The sequence below is a fragment of the Sorghum bicolor genome, chromosome 10, assembly GCF_000003195.3.
Source record: "Sorghum bicolor cultivar BTx623 chromosome 10, Sorghum_bicolor_NCBIv3, whole genome shotgun sequence".
NCBI classification, from domain to species: Eukaryota; Viridiplantae; Streptophyta; class Magnoliopsida; order Poales; family Poaceae; genus Sorghum; species Sorghum bicolor.
In genome coordinates this window covers 52485354-52502578 of record NC_012879.2, presented here as the reverse complement: position 1 = coordinate 52502578, position 17225 = coordinate 52485354, and the positions used below count along the sequence as shown (strand labels likewise).

Here is a 17225-nt window from a genome sequence, read left to right as displayed (position 1 = left end):
GATGTCCTCGAAACCAAACGCCAGCACTTGGGCCTTGTTTAGTTCTAAAAAATTTTGCAAAATCGATACTGTAGCACTTTCGTTTGTATTTGACAAAAATTATCCAATCATAGACTAACTAGGCTCAAAAGATTCGTCTCGTCAATTTTGACCAAACTGTTCAATTAGCTTTTATTTTCATCTATATTTAATACTCCATGCATGCGTATAAAGATTCGATGTGACGGGAAATCTGAAAAATTTTGCAAAATTTTTTGGAAACTAAACAAACCATCCACCCTACACAGCCACACGGCACAGGTTTTCAAAGAAAAGAAAAAACCACACGGCACGTGAGTACGCGACCGTGTCAGCTCCCTGTGGCCTGTGCTGCGTGCCCATGCCAGTTTCGCCGCATAGCTCCACGGCCGAACGCCCCCGCCAGGGCCCAGGGCCACCACCACCGCCTGGCGCCCGGTCTCCTCTTCCGTCCCCCTCACCTCGACGTCTTCCACCCTCGAAGGGTGGCCTTTTCGGCGGCGAGCGAGGGCGAGGAATAAACTCCGCGTCGCCCACGCACCGCAACAAATAATATCCTTCCACGCGAATATTCGCCGCTTCCCACCTCCCCGCCCCGCATATCCTTCCTTCCGTCCGTCCGCCCCGCTTTCCCTTCCCCTCTATTTCACAACCCCATCAGCCGCGACGATCACCGGCGAGACTCATCACCGGCGCAATCCGTCCACCCACACACCCACTCACTCATCCACTCCCCCCTCCGGGAATCTCATTTTCTTTACCGCGGTTAGGAGGCGGCGGCGTCGGCGGCGTCGGCGGCGGCGATGAAGTTCGGCAAGAGCCTGAGCGGGCAGATCGTGGAGACGCTCCCGGAGTGGCGCGACAAGTTCCTCTCCTACAAGGACCTGAAGAAGCGCCTCAAGCTCATCGGCGCCGGGAACGGGGCCGCCGAGCGGCAGCCGAAGCGGGCCCGCCGCGACGACGCCGGGGAGCCTGACGCGTCCGCGGCGGCGGCGGCGATGACGCCGGAGGAGGCGGACTTTATGCGGCTCCTGGAGGCCGAGCTCGACAAGTTCAACTCTTTCTTCGTCGAGAAGGAAGAGGAGTACATCATCCGCCAGAAGGTGCCTGCTCTCCTTCCTTCCTTCCCCTCGCTTCCCAAACGATTCCTTGATCTGATCGGGTTGCTTGGCCGTGGCTGGGTGGAGCAGGAACTGCAGGACCGGGTGGCCAGGGCGGCCGGCCGGGAGTCCAAGGAGGAGCTCATGCGGGTGCGCAAGGAGATCGTCGACTTCCATGGCGAGATGGTGCTGCTCGAGAACTACAGCGCCCTCAACTACACCGGTGAGTCGTCCTCCGCCGCCGCCGCCGCACACTCCCGTCCTGCCGCGTCGCATGCGTTGCTTTCATGTCACTCACTCTTATGGTTGATTTGTTTTCCAAAATTATGTTGTCTCTGTTGTTGTTTATCTCTTCCTGGCAAGTTTAGTTTAGCTTGGAGTGTGCTGTGTGAATTGGGGATGAAGCATCTAGATTCGTGGAGTTAACAACCAGTGTTTGCCATAGCTATAGCTAACATGGGTCAAATAAAGAGACGACTTTCTGTGTTGCTTGTCAGCAATGGGGAATTCATGTTGCTGTCATTGAGTATGCATACTATTGAGTAGTGACTAAGTTGAATGGCAAGAGTCCATTTATCCTCGTTATTGACGAATTAATGTTGCTAAAAATTAATCTATGCCGAGAAATTGTGATCTGCGGTAAGTGCGTTGATTTCTCGCGAGAAATTAGCTATATCTCGTACATGAGTGCAAAGGCATCATTTAGTTTGTATCCAGATGTTATACACAATAAAAAAACACATGTTTGATTCGGAACACTTGTGGCGAGACAACAGTTTATATAATATTCAGTTAGGTGATACCACTTTTTTTTTGTAAAAATAGTAAATAATTGAAAGAAAAACAGCACTCCCTTTTTGATAGTCACCATACAGTCACACATCTGACATGTTTGAAAGTTAACATTTTGTCCGGAGCTCTTCGCTCGGATTGGGATTAACTAATGGATGCTATCTTGGACTGTGGTGCATTACTCAATTTTTATTAGATTAGTAGGACAAAGAAATTCCCTGTGCTGTTTTGATTTACTGTTAAGTGCCTAGGTGTTATCTCTGCCTTTATAATAACTGTATTTAATCTCGGAAGAAAAACTGTCTTCTGTAAGCTATGGATTAATTCTTGTTGTTTACTGTCAAGATATTTTTAGGTTTCATTGTTATAGTGGGCTTTGTTTTATACAGTAAGATCAGGCAGTAACTTTCCTGTTCCACTTAACTCCCTCTCCCACATGTATGCAAATTTTCTCTGTTCTGATGTGTCCATTTAACTAAAGATTACTTGAATGAAGCGTGGTTTCAGTGTAGCAGGGAACCATTTCCCCCAAAAAAATTGACTCTGCATAAGGTTCATTGTATGCATTCCTTCTGTTGTAGGGTTTGATTGGTTCCTCACATTAGTATTGCATTGCATTAGAGGTTATGGAGCACACCTTTAGCCTAGATAAGGCAACACAATTTGTTGTTGTTTGGTTTGTCTGGACAGGAAGCTGTATAATGTTATATGTGATTGGTTTCCTGCGTGAGTGGCCAGACTGAGCCTTGGGAGTTGGGATGCAGAGTGGGTGTGGGAGGGAGGATGCATAGCTGGATACATTGGATTTGGCTGAATTGTGGGATCTTGCTTTGAGGATAGTGCTAGCCTGCATATGGGCTTGTGTAGGTAACCAAACATGGATGAGTTGTACTACGGGGGCTGGATGTGCAGGCAACCAATCAGCCTCATAGTCTTCAAGCATGTGCTTGGAGCCAATTGTTTGAGTCACTCTTATCTTTGATTAGGTGACTTGTGTAGTTTATTAAATCACATCTAAATCTAGATGCACTTGTAAAGTTTAGTTGGCTTTCTGATTGATATACTGTGAGTCTGTGACATTAAAGGCGAAACAACTTTTTAGGTTCTTATTTTTGTGGAATATAACAAGCTGATTTAATCTTGCAAGCTGTTTAATATAAACATTGTACTTCTCAGTTTCTTTATTGTCGTGGGATATCTGTACTTGAATGCTTTACTATTTGTGTTCTGTAAATACGTGACTCATTTCTGTTGCTTGATTTTTACTTCTTTTGTTAGTCCATTTTACATGCAAGCTGCTCTTTCTTATCATCTTTTCCCTAGTTTCTCTGTGGAAACACGCGTTTCGGGAGTAAGGATGTCAGAAAACGCTCTTAGGCCCACAGTTAATATTTAATCAGATGCGTTGGATATTTATCCAACGGAAAAGATCTAAGGTGGGTAGGATGGTTTTAGATGACAGATATTTTACAATTCGTTTGCTCCTTTATAGTATAGATATGTTGGTTTATGCATTTCAGTTGACCAATGGCGCTTTTAGTGGTGCACATGCAAAGACAATATAAGTTTTTGCTGTTTTCCTTTACAGGGTGTTATCAACATAAGTTTTTGCTGACAACGGTGACATTTTCCACATGTATTAGCTAATAAAAAATGAACTTATGTAATTTGCGTTCAGTAGAATTGTTGTCTGCTGATTTTGTAGTTCATACATCATTGGTTTCATTAAAACAGAAATCTGATAATCATATATTATTTGGAATTTGAAGCTTTTTTGTGAGAGTTCTGCCTAGAATATGATGGTCTTGGAGAAACTGATTGCAATCAATTTAGTATAGTTGGCAACTTGGCATGCTTGCTGCATTGTTATGGTAATTCTGTTGGTTGTATTCTGTGTCAAATCACAGTGTTGTCGACCTTCTAGCTTGTCTGTACCACATATGCTCATGTATCACTTTCTTGATACCTTAGCTATTTAGATCTTTCATCATCACTATGGTTATTTACTGTGTTGCCATTTGCAGGATTGGTTAAGATTCTCAAGAAATACGATAAGAGAACTGGAGCCCTGATCCGGCTGCCCTTCATCCAGAAAGTTCTTCAGCAGCCTTTCTTCACCACTGATCTCCTGTACAAGCTTGTGAAGCAGTGTGAAGCCATGCTGGAGCAGCTCCTTCCGGTTAGTGAGGCATCTGTATCCAGTGAAGATGTAAAAGGAGACAGTAATGATGAAGAGAAGCTGGCAAAGCCGAGTTCTTCCTTGGTAAATGGTGGTGGCATTCCAGAGTTAGATGAGATTGAGTACATGGAGAGTATGTACATGAAGAGCACCGTTGCAGCCCTTAGGTCACTGAAGGAGATCCGGAGCAAGAGTTCAACTGTCAGTATGTTCTCGTTGCCACCTCTTCAGGGCAACAATGCACAGGACAGTTACCAGATCCGGGCAGAGCAAACCAAACTAGATGAAGAGCCAGAGAGGTGGAGCAAAGTAACAGTGATAGAGCAGGCGGCCAAATGACAGGTCGAATGTGCAACATCTGATGCCTCAGTTCGTCACGATTTTAGACTTACATTTGCTGGAGATGAGGCTGGGATCTCAATCTCCCTGTCGTATATTCAGTAATTTGTATGAATTCAGGATTCCTAACAGCTGTAAAATGGTGGAAATGTTAAATCATAGAATCCCAGCACAACCGTGAGACAGAACAGAACTGATTTTATTCACTATTGTGAATTGATCATGTATTTTTGCCGATCTACAATCGTTTACTGAGTTTATGATTGGGTGTTGCTACTGCTTGTGATTATCAAAGAAAAACACTGAACTGATTTTATTCACTTTTTGTGAATCGATCATGTATTTTTGCCGATCTACAATCGTTTACTGAGTTTATGATTGGGTGTTGCTACTGCTTGTGATTATCAAAGAAAAACAGTTTTAGGCTTGCTACTCCATTATTCCAAATTATAGTCCATTTCAGTTTCCTTTCAAGTCAGACACCTCTAAGGCCCCGTTTGGTTCTCCTTTCTAAATTTTAGTCAAATTCTAGCTTTTTTTGGATGACTAGTGGAATTAAACTATTTTAGCTTCTTTTAGTCTGTGTGTTTGGAACAAACCAAACAGGGCCTAAATTTTAACTAACTTTTAGATATAATATATCAACCTCTAGAAGTTTAAATAAATGCACTATCGAAAAATATTTAATGGATAAAAATGAAACTAATTAGATGTTGATGTTATGCTTTTTCCATAAACTTGGGCAAAATTAAAAGAAGTTAGGACAAAATTAAGTGACTTATACTTTGAAATGGACGAACTATAAGTCTGGTTGAATTTTACATAGTGGATAAATTTAGATCTCTTGTATTTGAGGACAGTACTGGTTAGATTTTGCGTTTAGAAAAGGAAAATGCTGCTACTAAGGCCCTGTTTAGTTGCAAAACTTTTTTGCAAAATAGATGAAGTACTTTCATTTGTATTTGGCAAATATTGTCCAATCATGGACTAACTAGACTCAAAAAATTGGTCTCGTAAATTATAGGTAAACTGTGTAATTAGTTATTTTTAATCTATATTTAATGTTTCATGCATATGCCGCAAGATCTGATGTGACATGAAATCTGAAAAAATTGTAAAATTTTTTAGAAACTAAACAAGGCCTAAAATGCTTTTGACATCGCCAACGGAAATTGAAACAAGTTCCAAAAAAGAAAGAGGCTTTTACATGTACGCCATTATAAAAGTTGGCAATTACCTATAAGCCATTAAAAAAGTTGAACTTATAGGTGCCACTGCTCTGAACTTTTTTATCCTCTACGCCACTTCTGTCAGATTTTACGCTAACGGTGTTAAACCGCAGGTATGAAAAGTCAAAAATACCATCATGCCTAAATATCCAATTAATTTTTTTGAGCATCTTAACGATCTCAAATGAAAAAACTCAAAACTAGAAAGTCGTAGATCTCGTCGAGGTCTACAATATTTATATAAAAAATATTTTTATTTGATTTTGTATAATAATATCAAATTCAATGAAAATAATTTTTATATAATACTATAGATATTGTCGAGATCTATAACTTTGTAGTTCTGAGTTTTTTCATTTGAGGTCATTAAGATGCTCAAAAAATTTAATTACATATTTAATCTTGAGGATATTTTTGACTTTTTACACTCGCGGTTTGACAATGTTAGAGCTAAATCTAACGGAAATGATATAAAGGACAAAAGAGTTAGAGCAGTGGCACATGTGAGAGCTCAACTTTTTTTAATGACTTGTAAATAATTATCAACTTTTATAATGGTATACATGTAAAAAAAAGAATTGAAACCCCACATAAAAGCCTAAGATCGGCCCAGGAGCAAAATCTCCTTCCTCTTCCTCCTTTCTGCAGTCGTGCTCCCCTGCTCTGCGGCGCCGCCGCCGCCAATCCCTCGTTACCTGAGCCATGCCACCGCGAAAGCGCCCGGCGGCGCCGCCGGAGGAGCCCTCTCCTTCTTCGAAGCCTCTACTTGACGCCCAGCCGTCCGAACCCTCCAAACCCGCCCCCGATTCCGAGCAGCCGACCATCTCGGCGACGATCCTCGCCCAACTGCCCACCCAGGAGCGCCTGGCGTACAAGCTCATCTTCGAGGCGGGCAACAAGGGCATGTGGATGCTGGACATCCGCAAGAAGTTGTTGATGGGCCCCAACATCGCCACCAAGGTCGTGCGCACCCTCGTGGGGCGTGGGCTCCTGAAGGAGGTCAGCGATGTGCGCCACCGCAGCAGGAAGATCTTCATGGCCACCGACTTCCAGCCCTCCGCCGAGATCACTGGCGGCACCTGGTACCACGACGGCCGCCTAGACACCGACGCCGTAAGCACCGCGCGCCGCTGCTGCCAGGCGCAGGTCGAGAGGCTCGGCGCCGCGACCGCGCAGATGATCCACAACGGCATTCTGAAGGACGACCCCAGGGCCGTGTACACTATCGACAAGATCAGAGATATTATCAAGACCATGGTTCTGGACAAGGTCCTCGAGGAGGTCAAGAGCACCGGGACGGGGGAGTTCACGGCCGTCAGGGCCGGCACAATGTGCTACCGGCTGGTGACTGGGGCTCCGCAGGGAGGGATGATGGAGGGAATTCCTTGTGGGGTTTGCCCCAGGATTGATGAGTGCTCACCGGAGGGGGTCATTTCGCCGAGCACCTGCGTTTACTACAAGAAGTGGCTGCAGATGGACTTCTAGGCGGTGAGCCCTCTTCTGCTGTACCTGTGCATCGCTATGGAGTGTTGGAGTCTATTGGAGAATTCAGTTTCACAATGAGTCAATGACCAATTGGGGCTGTTGGATCACACTCATCACACTCTAGCCTGAATTGAAAAGTTCAATTCGTGACCTCTGAAAGGATAGGTATAAAAGTCCAGTTTCAGATTGTGTTACTCATATTAAGAATCATCTTTATAGTTATTTCTTCTTAGTCCTTTTAGCTTGGTATAATCTTTAATGTGTATCTTTTTCATCAAGTTTGGATGTCTGTACTCAGTACCATATCAACATCCTAAATATTTAGGTAATCGGCAAACATTTAAGCTCTTGTACTGAAGTTATATTTTGAGCATGTGAACCCAAAATGTTCCTGTTTGACAGCCAAAGGACCAACAAAGATGCGCCTTCTATTCAACTTATAAACTAACAGAACTTAGATTGTGAAATACAGTGCAATATTCTGTTTGGCTAATTGTTGAAAACCTCAATGGCTGCAATGCTAGGCAACTGCAATGTTCAGGTACATTATCCATGTTGCTTGATTGTTTTAGCCCATTATCTTTCACAACTCACAGGGTTGTCATATATGCTCGGTTGTCCATTTATGGTGTTATTGCTGTAGGGTGTAGCTAATTATATATACTTGATTTTACTGACTATTTTTATGTGCTTACACAGCACAGGTTCAGCTGTTTCATAGTGCAAACCACATCTGTATTGTACTTCAACTTTTGGTTTTGTCTTCACTTCACCTCTGTGTTATGTACTTCTGCATGATCATCATGTGGTATGGGCAGGGCTATTAGTGTCGTGCGTGGTGGTCGGCCGAGGCCCTGGGCCCCCTTGGCCATGACTTCGAAATTGTGATAGGTGTCACAACAAAGAGGCAGAGTAAGGAGAAGGGGATAGAGACTAGCTTAACTTGTCTAATCACACACACAGACGTCTTTCAAGCAACAAACTCTCAACTTATCTCCTAATCAGACCAAACTCCTATCAACTGCTGTAATCAGTCTCTAAATATCTAAAGTACAGAAGCTAACAAGCCAAACCGAAAAACAAATCTCCTCACCTAGCAACCATGTCACCACTTCGCCTGGACACATTGCCTGGCTGCTGCTGCTGCTCTGTGTCTGACTGTCTGGTAATGGCATGGCTGGCCTCTTCTTGTGCCTGTAATAGGTGTTGTTGTACACAAGAATAATCTTATGTTTATGTTTAGCCTACAACTGCAAGTTGGTACCTTGATTGTATTGTTCTTGTGGGCATGACTAATATGCAATCTTCTGCAATCTTAGCTGTACCTAGGTTCTGACTATTTCAGTCAGTTCCTGCTACCTAGCAATGATAGTACTTGATTTCGCATCACAAAATCACTAAAATTTCAATATGTTTCATGCTAATTGCACAGTTTATTTTTCTGTGACTACTGTTGGTACAGCACACTGAAGTTAGTCTGTCTAAAATCTCAAATTACTTTGAAATTAAGTTAGTAACTTAATAAGCTGTGATGAGATCATCTTCTAGTGTGTATCTGTCATCAGACATAGTATAACCCAATTATCCTTAATCACAATCTACAGAATATGCTGCATTTGTATTCAATTCTGCTGCCAATCTAAGTTTGGTTCCTTACACTTGTTGGTCTGAAATTGAATTTGCTTTTGTTTAAAATATATGAAAGGGAAAAAGCATCCTTACGATGTATATATACATAACAAAAAAGCAAAACTGAGGAGTTACAATCCTTTCACAAAGTACTTTTTAGCCATTGAAAAATAGGAGGCCTGATGTCTTCCGCATGAGTGCATGGCTAGATAGATCCCTAAACTTCACAGTCCAGAGCCTGATGGCCTACCATTCAAAAATCTTGCCATTTGTTAATTTCCAAACTTCCGATGTTGCGATTATGAAGATCTCCATGACGAAAGCATGTTTGAGGAAACCTGTTTTGGCATGCTCTGCACAAATTCAGTTACCTAATATAAGAGATTCTTAGATTCTGCCAGCATTTTTTGATAAAATTTCATTCCAGGAACAAATGTTCTCTTGTTTCTTCCACTCTTCTATTGCACAGTAAACAGTCCACAATTTTTGTTCACCAGATTTGCATCTCTACGCTCATGGGACACTTCGGTCAAGCTTACTAGCACTCAATCCCCCTATAGGATGTTCAAATACCAACAAGAGATACAGTCCTTCAATTCGAGTCCTTGATCGTCTTTCCATCAATATTGGGGGGACACATCATTCTCATGCATTGTTTATTTGTGATCTAACATCCTACAAAACATATTAGTCACAACTGCATGGCTGTATTAACCACTGAAACTCACCGCTTACCTTGGGGCCTAGATGTTTACACCTGTGCATATCTCATCTTACCATATGTTTCGATGCATTGGACATGGCTGTTCCTTGTATACTTTATGTGGGGAGTTTGGGGCAGAGGGGTGATACATGGGATTCACATTGTAACCTGTTGAGCTCAAACTACATAATGTGTGGTGATTCTGTAATGGCATTTCTGTTTGACTATATTCAGGAAAATTTGGAATATGAAGTCATTGTGTTTGTTCTATAACTGTGTTAAAAAAAATCCATAAAGCTTCATCTAGGAGTATTATATTGTTTTAGCTGACTTGAGGGGAGACATGAGGCATGGTGATGCCTGACGATAATGTATGGCCGGTTTAACAAATTGTTCATTTTAGAATATGTTCTCCATTGCTGTTTTGGGTCAATCTTAAGAAAACAACTAACAGTTTTGCACGGCAGGATCTTTATATAAGATAATGTCAGGATGACGTTAATGAAAGTTTATAGGACATGACAAATGAGTGCTGAAATGCAAGGCGTTTGTTCCTTTCAGTTCAATTGGTTTCTTCAAATTGAATATCGAATTGTTGGAATCCACGACTAAGGCCCTCTAGCTCTAGGGCTTGGGCTTTTCGAAAAATAGTAAAGCTAGGGAAAGCCACATTTTGGTGTCTTTGGCTTGACAAGAATGACTTCTGTTTTACTCTTTTTGGCTTGGTTGTTTTGGCTTTAGAAGCTGTTCTCATATGTACATGTTTTGACAAGGTTTTTGATTAAACAGTTGGAGAGAAGTCCGTACAAAAGTCCTGCCAAAGAGGGCTTAACATGGACGTGTGTTAGGAAAGCAATCTGCAACTCTACGTACCCTTTGTCATTACTGCTATTGGTTTTATTTGGGTGCTTAGTATGTTTTTTTTTTCTGAAAAGGTTCTTTTAATTTTGTTGATATATGCGATCATAGTTCGCAGCACAGAAATTAGTATACCACGCTTCAGGACGGTTGGACGCTTAAGTACTTTGAACATACAAAAAAGCAAGCCTCGCGGAAAGCATTTTCGTGCTACTAATAGTATGTGATTTAACAAGTTCGTCTCTCACGTTGAACAACTTTTTCGGTATCTGAAAGGTTTGTTTTTTTATGGAAATTTCTATATCTGAAAGGTTTTTGAAAGAAGTATCCACAGCATATCCAGTGCATGCATTGCTGGCGTGGTGTTGCATAGGGCAAGCAAGCCTCGGACGGCTTCCATCCAGCTGATCTGAGTTCCGTGCTTGTGCTTTGCAGCTGATGATTGCATGCAACTGCAACTACAGGTTTCAAAACTCGAAAAGATGGTGGCGTGAATTTCAAGCCTTTTCTGAAGAGTAGATCGAGGACACGCAGGATCCTGCAGTCTCTTCTGAAGATGACGCCCTTCAGAAAGGAAGGTATCTCGTTGGAACTCTTCGTCGAGGGCTTGTTTACTTCCACCCAAAAACCAAAATTTTTTCAAGATTTTTTCATCAAATCTTGCGAGACATGTATAAAACATTAAGTATAGATAAAAACAATAACTAATTACAGTTTGTTTGAAATTTATGAGATAAATCTTTTGAATCTAGATAGTTCATAATTGGATAATAATTGTCAAATACAAACAAAAGTGCTATAATATTAAAAAAAAATTCACCTCAACAACTAAACAAGGCCAAGGTTTAATTGATTTCTTCACACCGATCGACGGCCGACCCGGTCTTCGTCGCCTCCTTTTGCAAATTGCAATTGCATGCAATGCACGCACAGGGCATGCGTGCCCGGTTTCTTGCACGGTTCAGGCGTCAGGCTATGGTCACGCCCCATGCGCGCGGCCTGGTGGTGGTGCCCGCGGCAGCCCCTCGATCGGTAATACTGTACTTGTCAATTCCGGAGGAAAGCGATGGCGTCCGGGAACGAGGTGCTCACCTCACCTGCTGCTGTGTGTCGATTAATCAGTGGCAATGGTATATCTATCGGATGAGAAGGAAATGTGCCGGCGGCTGTGACTTGTTGTGACGAACGCGTGGTGGCGTGGTGCATTGCACCTCTTTTTACCTGCTATCTATAATAAAATGACCTCTCTATGCTTTTTTTTTCTAACTCTGTGGCGAGGTCTTCCAGGGTGGTTAGTAGTTATTATACGGCATTTTATTTGTTGCGCCGCATACATATCGAAGCAGGGTGGAACCTGCTGAAAAGCGGCTTTGATTAGTTTCGTGGTAAAATCTTTGGTCGCTAGTGGCCGCGCGCGCGTCGTCGTCGCAGGCTGCGGGTCAAGCTTCAACGTGCTTGTGTTGTACTTTTATTTTATTACACACTACTCCCTCCGTCCTAAATTATAAGTCATTCTAAGAATGTTAGAGAGTCAAAGTTTTTCAAGTTTGGCCAAATTTATATAGCAAAATAATAACATTTTCGGTATCAACCAAGTATTATTAGATTCTTTGTTAGTTATATTTTTATAGTGTACCTATTTTATGACATAAATATTTATATTTCTCTCTATATTTTTAGTCAAACTTGAAAATGCTTTGACTCTTCATGATTCTTGATTCTTGGAATGACTTATAATTTGGAACGGAGAAAGTATAAGAAAGTACTATATATAAATGTCAGCGTATGACGAAGCTGCAGTAGTGCTTGGTGTGTAACTTGGTTACAAGTTGTGTACGTACGTGTTGTACCTTTATTTGAGCAGGCAACAACAAAGGAAAGGAGCGGTGGAAATTTATGCATTGTTGTCGGGGTGGTTGGTTAATTGTGGGTAGGGTACTGATGACTGGTTCAAGAAGCCTACATACATATGGGTAATTAACATGCATGTTTCAAAATTTGGCATGCATTTTTATGGAGCACTCAAAATCAGCATGGTTCAAGAAGCCTATACTATACGGCGGCTTATGATTTGAAAACCTTGTATAGTAATCACGCCTGGTACATCGTCACGGCCTCATGCACGGGGGAGCAATGCACGCACGCACGAGGCGGTAGTGGTCCAATGCGCTGCGTGCGGCCGAGCGGCGACGCGCACGCCATAATCGTGCGAGAAATCTAGTGCCCGCGCGCGCGCGTGCTGCTCGCGGATATTCCGGCCGGCGGCCGGGGTCCGGGCGGTCTCGCTTCTCTCCTCTCCTCTCCTCTCCTCTCTTGGTCAAGACTCGAGACGCCCGCGCAGGACGGCGCGCGGCGTCATCCAAGCCATGCACGGTGTGCTCGGCGCGTACGTACGGTCGCCGTACGACCGATCGAGGAACCACCCGGCCGGCACCCGCGGGCCGCCGTGCGGAGCCGTCACTGCGCACGCGACGACTTCCCACTCGGCCACTCCTCGTCGTCCTCTTGCAGGTATAGTAGTCGTCGGCACTCGGCAGCAGGCCAACAACAGCTACCACCACCACGCCACTTGCAGTTGCAGCTCCCGCGCGCGCGCGGTCATATAGGAAAATTTCAAGAAGCTAGCGCGCCCGCCGGCCCGTCGCGGCGGCCATCTATCGGAGGCGTACGCCTCGCCGCCACGGCAGCAATGCGATAAGCACAGGCACGAAAGGGGCGCCGGGCGGCCGGGGCTCTCGCGCGCGCCTAGCTCTTAGTCGCCGCCACGTACGCGGGCGGGCGGGCGCTGACTTTCGCGGCGGCGCCGGCCAATGGCGTGAGGTGAACTAAGAGACGCCGTGGCGGGCGGCCCTCCCCCGCGCCGAAGCTGACAGGAAGGGTAAACAAAAGGCGAGAGAGGCATTATTTTATTATTCTATATAGCTGGGGCGGGCTCATGGCGGACGGACGGGGGTTTTCTTGCCAGAGTCTCCGATCCTTCCGTAGTCGCCCGATCTTACCTGCACCTCCGATCCCGGGGTGGGGGTGGGGCCCAGATAGCCGGTGTGTTTTTTGTCAAAAAGGGTGCGTGGTTGTTGCGTAGGCGTGGCAGGATTCATTGTGGCTTGCTAGTCTCGACCGAAGATTTCATGTCTCACTTTCAACCTATCCTATCATATCTCTCTTCATTAATATATTATCATATCATCATATTTAATGCTCATAAAACTCTAAGAAATCCCATTGAGACTTGCCTTTTTTGGCAAGATGACTACTATGTATTCAAATGTAAATTATTGCATTCGTCCTAGGTATCTAATATCATGAGAGTGAGCCCACTACATTCAATTATTCATATTTTAAAAAAATTACATATACATGGTAAGTAAAATGCACCATCCTAGAGCAACTCTATCTACAGCCTTAATCAGGGCCTCTACTTTTGATTTGATGGATCTCTAGACTTTTGAGTGTCTAATTTTTTTCATCAGCTCCAACAACAGTCTCAAATGAAAACTCTCAAATACATTTTAGTAGACACTGACATTCGAGACCCAAGACACACTCTCATCAATTGAGCTATGTCAACACAAGGCTATAGAGAGGAACACCGAGGGCGTCATCCGAGGGAGGGCCATTCGAGGAGAGGAGCAGTCGATGGATCTCACCATTGAAGGACAAGAGGAGCTGCCTGAGGGAGTGGGGGCTCCTAGTAGAGGAGCAGGCGATAGAACTCGTTTGACGGAGAACCAAGTGGAGGGAGTCATCGGAGAGAGGAGCAAACGACAAATATCTCGGGCGAGCAGGCGCCAGAGTGAGTTACCTGGGGAGAGGAGCAAGCAGGGGACCTCGTTGCCCTAGAGAGAGGAGCAAGCAGTGAGGCGGTGAGCCGATGACCTTGCTTGGGTCTACCATGCGATGGGGATTTGTCGAGGTGGGCTTTTTTCTTTTTTTTTTATTTTTTCTGATCGATTAATTGAGGCGGGCATTATAAAGTGTCTACCTCCGTTAATCTTACTAATAGAGGTGGGTAGTGTAACAGCCTCGGTTATCCATCGATTAACCGAGGCCTTTCATTGGAGTGGTTGGATTGACCCGCCTCCATTAACCAAAAACAATCGCCTCCATTAAAATTCCTGTACTAGTGATGGCTCGGTAAGGGGATCGAGATGCACCATTGGGGTGTGGGGCTGCATCAAGGGGGGACTTCACCGAAGATGGTGGAGTAGGTGGCACGACATTAGATGCAAACAAGCACGGACAGACGGGCAGACACGATTCCGTGAGTGGGGGGAGGGAAACAACCACGACAAGCGTCTTTTGAGGGCCTAAAGTAGAGTCTCTAGGAATAAGGGCTAAGATGGAGATTGAGGGTCCTCTCATATTTTAGCTGTTGGAGCTCCTTTTTTTTTACTTTGGACCTTAAATTTAGTTTTGAGGGCTTAAGTAGGGGCCATGTTGATGTTTCTTTTAGACAACTTAGGGCAAGTATATTGCTACATATAAGCAGTCTCATACTCTGACTTATGCATTGCCACGTAGGATTTTTGCTGATATGGAGGAAAGAAAGAGGAGACAGAAAATGATGTCATTGTTCCGCGAAACAACCGTCTCATGAGCTAAGATTTAGGACTATGAGACAATTGTTGTACCATTGCATGAGTTATTGTCATACAACTCATAACTTCACTTTTTTCTGTCGATAATTAAAGAATTATGAGTTACTATGAGACAATCTAAAAGATAACCATTGTAATGTTGTTATTAATTCGTCTGTCTTTATATATCGTTCCTACATGGATAGTAATAGAGATTTTGGTGGAAAAATACCCTTCAGTGTCTTCTTCAATTAGTTCTCTAACTATAACCATTATATATTTCGAATTTCTCTTTAGCCAAAGATGGAGAATGCGGCACATTTGGGCTACGGAGAAATGGGCACATTGGATAGACTAGAAAGCACGTGCCACTCTCCATCACTGTTGTCCCCTTCGATTTTTCCTGGTTGACCAGAGCCACGTAATGCCAAGAGCTCCAGGACGCCGTCCTTCGCTATATATTCACCATGCATCCCCCGTACACAGCCTTAGCCTCTTGCTGTCCGTCAGCTAGCTAGCCCGTCCCCTTCAAATCTTTAGTTTCGTGTCCACTTCTACTTGCCTCCATCATCCAATACTATATAGTAACCCATCCGATCCTTCCATCGACCGTCGTCGTCGTCTCCTTGCGCGCGCATTGATCCATCCCATGGCGGCCGCCGCGAGCTTCGACGCCGACGTCACGCGCCACGGCGGCGGGGCCGCGGGGACCGGCCGGGCCCTCGGCGTGCACGCCGCGTCGCGCAAGATCGGCAAGCCGGGCGCCGGCGGGCACGGGCAACAGGAGCGGAAGCCGGTCATCATCTACATGGTGTCCCCCAAGGTCATCCACGTCGAGGCCCACGAGTTCTTGCCGCTCGTGCAGCGGCTCACCGGCCCCGAAGCCGCCGCCGGCCGCGGCGACAAGAAGAGCAGCAGGCCGTCAACGTCCGGAGGAGAGGGAGGCGCTGGTGGTGGGGACGAGGAATCGGAAGGCGCGCGCAGCAAGACCAGGGCGGCGGCGCCGCCGGTGCGCGTGAAGGCGCGCGCCCTGAACCGGCCGGCCGGCCCGGCCGTGTCCGTGTCCGTGACGGCCACGAGGCAGCAGCAGGTCGCGGCTCCATCGGCCGCTTCGGCGTCGCCGTCGGGGCTACTGTTCCGCGACCTCAGCCCGCTCCGCGGCGCCGCGCTCAAGGGCGAGCACCACCACCCCCTGGTGTCCCCCGGGTGGCTGCACCACGTTGGCGACCACCATTTCCTCAGCCCTGGCGCGGCGGCGGCCACGTTCGGCTCGCCGTCAGCCAGCTTCCTCGACATCTTCGGGCCGCTGTCCTCGCAGCAGCAGTGATCTCAGATCAACTGGTGAGTGGTGCTGCCATGGCATGCATGCTCTCTCTCACTTGGCTATCAGCATATGCGAGTTAGGGTTTCTTGCATGGACCGATGCTTTTGCATGCATGAAGCATGATGCATGGGTGCATGGCCATTGACACACAGGACAGATCCGAGACCAGTTTACTTGAATTTGGTTAGGCTGTAGTTCAGGAACTGTACATAGTGTAGGCTTTCCAGTTTTCCACGGCCTTCAATCCCCAATCACTTCACAATATCACTACATCAGGACTGGACCTCAGGAGAGACAATAATTCAAGCCAGTCTGTGCACGCCTGCGCACTCAACTAGCGATCAAGAGACGATGGAATATTTGGAAATGAGGGGACAAAGGGGATTATAAGCATGGATTTGTGTTTTCAGTTCAACTACATTAGTCGTAGTTTGTGTGATGTGTGTGTTTTTCTTATGCAAGGATTTGTTTTGATTTTTTGTGCAGTGCTAGTTGTACAATAATAATGTATCTAGGTACAATACTATTTGGTACCCTACTCATGGAATTGATTTATTTTTTGATTCGTTTTAGTGGCGTGCAAGTTAATCAACTCACACAGCTTGCTAGTAGCTAGCTAGTTCAATGTATCTGCGGTATGATGATGTCCTGCAGGCCGCAGAAGCTGGTTGGTTAATGAATTGTTGATGATTACATATATGAATATCCTACACTGCAGCTTGTATGTCTACCGTGATATATGCAACTTTTGTTTACTTCATATTCTATCTGCATCCGTGTCATGGACACCACTTCTGAGTTCCGATCAAAGCAGATCAGGGCTCATTGGCTTGGGATTGTATTACAGATTTGCAGGAGAGACTTCATATCATATATATAACTCTCACTTTATCCCTATCTTTCAGCTGGATTGATATTTTTTTTGATGAAAACAAGAGGGGCTCACGCCCCTACTGTGAATAGCATTAAAAAATAAAGGTTGCAAATACAGT

At 44.9% G+C, this 17225-nt stretch overlaps 3 protein-coding genes across 3 annotated transcripts; all 3 read left to right on the top strand.

Moving 5' to 3' along the window:
* Nucleotides 484-4775, top strand: LOC8065074 (SPX domain-containing protein 1). The gene is made up of 3 exons (XM_002438605.2): nt 484-1121; nt 1209-1341; nt 3935-4775. The coding sequence occupies exons 1-3, from the start codon at nt 822-824 to the stop codon at nt 4426-4428; spliced, it is 927 nt and encodes a 308-aa protein (XP_002438650.1). The 5' UTR covers nt 484-821; the 3' UTR covers nt 4429-4775.
* LOC8065073 (DNA-directed RNA polymerase III subunit RPC6) lies at nt 6256-7543 on the top strand. The gene has a single exon (XM_002438604.2). It carries the CDS (start codon nt 6360-6362, stop codon nt 7140-7142), a length of 783 nt encoding a protein of 260 aa, XP_002438649.1. The 5' UTR covers nt 6256-6359; the 3' UTR covers nt 7143-7543.
* On the top strand, nt 15420-16932 carry LOC8082260 (protein MKS1). The gene has a single exon (XM_002438603.2). It carries the CDS (start codon nt 15559-15561, stop codon nt 16234-16236), a length of 678 nt encoding a protein of 225 aa, XP_002438648.1. The 5' UTR covers nt 15420-15558; the 3' UTR covers nt 16237-16932.

Bases quoted from the DNA above. Each gene is read 5' to 3' on its own strand.
- LOC8065073 (XM_002438604.2), top strand. From the start codon at position 6,360: ATGCCACCGCGAAAGCGCCCGGCGGCGCCGCCGGAGGAGCCCTCTCCT.
- LOC8082260 (XM_002438603.2), top strand. From the start codon at position 15,559: ATGGCGGCCGCCGCGAGCTTCGACGCCGACGTCACGCGCCACGGCGGC.
- LOC8065074 (XM_002438605.2), top strand. From the start codon at position 822: ATGAAGTTCGGCAAGAGCCTGAGCGGGCAGATCGTGGAGACGCTCCCG. The intron at 1,122-1,208 runs GTGCCTGCTCTC...TGGGTGGAGCAG, and splicing joins AGTACATCATCCGCCAGAAG to GAACTGCAGGACCGGGTGGC. The intron at 1,342-3,934 runs GTGAGTCGTCCT...TGCCATTTGCAG, and splicing joins CAGCGCCCTCAACTACACCG to GATTGGTTAAGATTCTCAAG.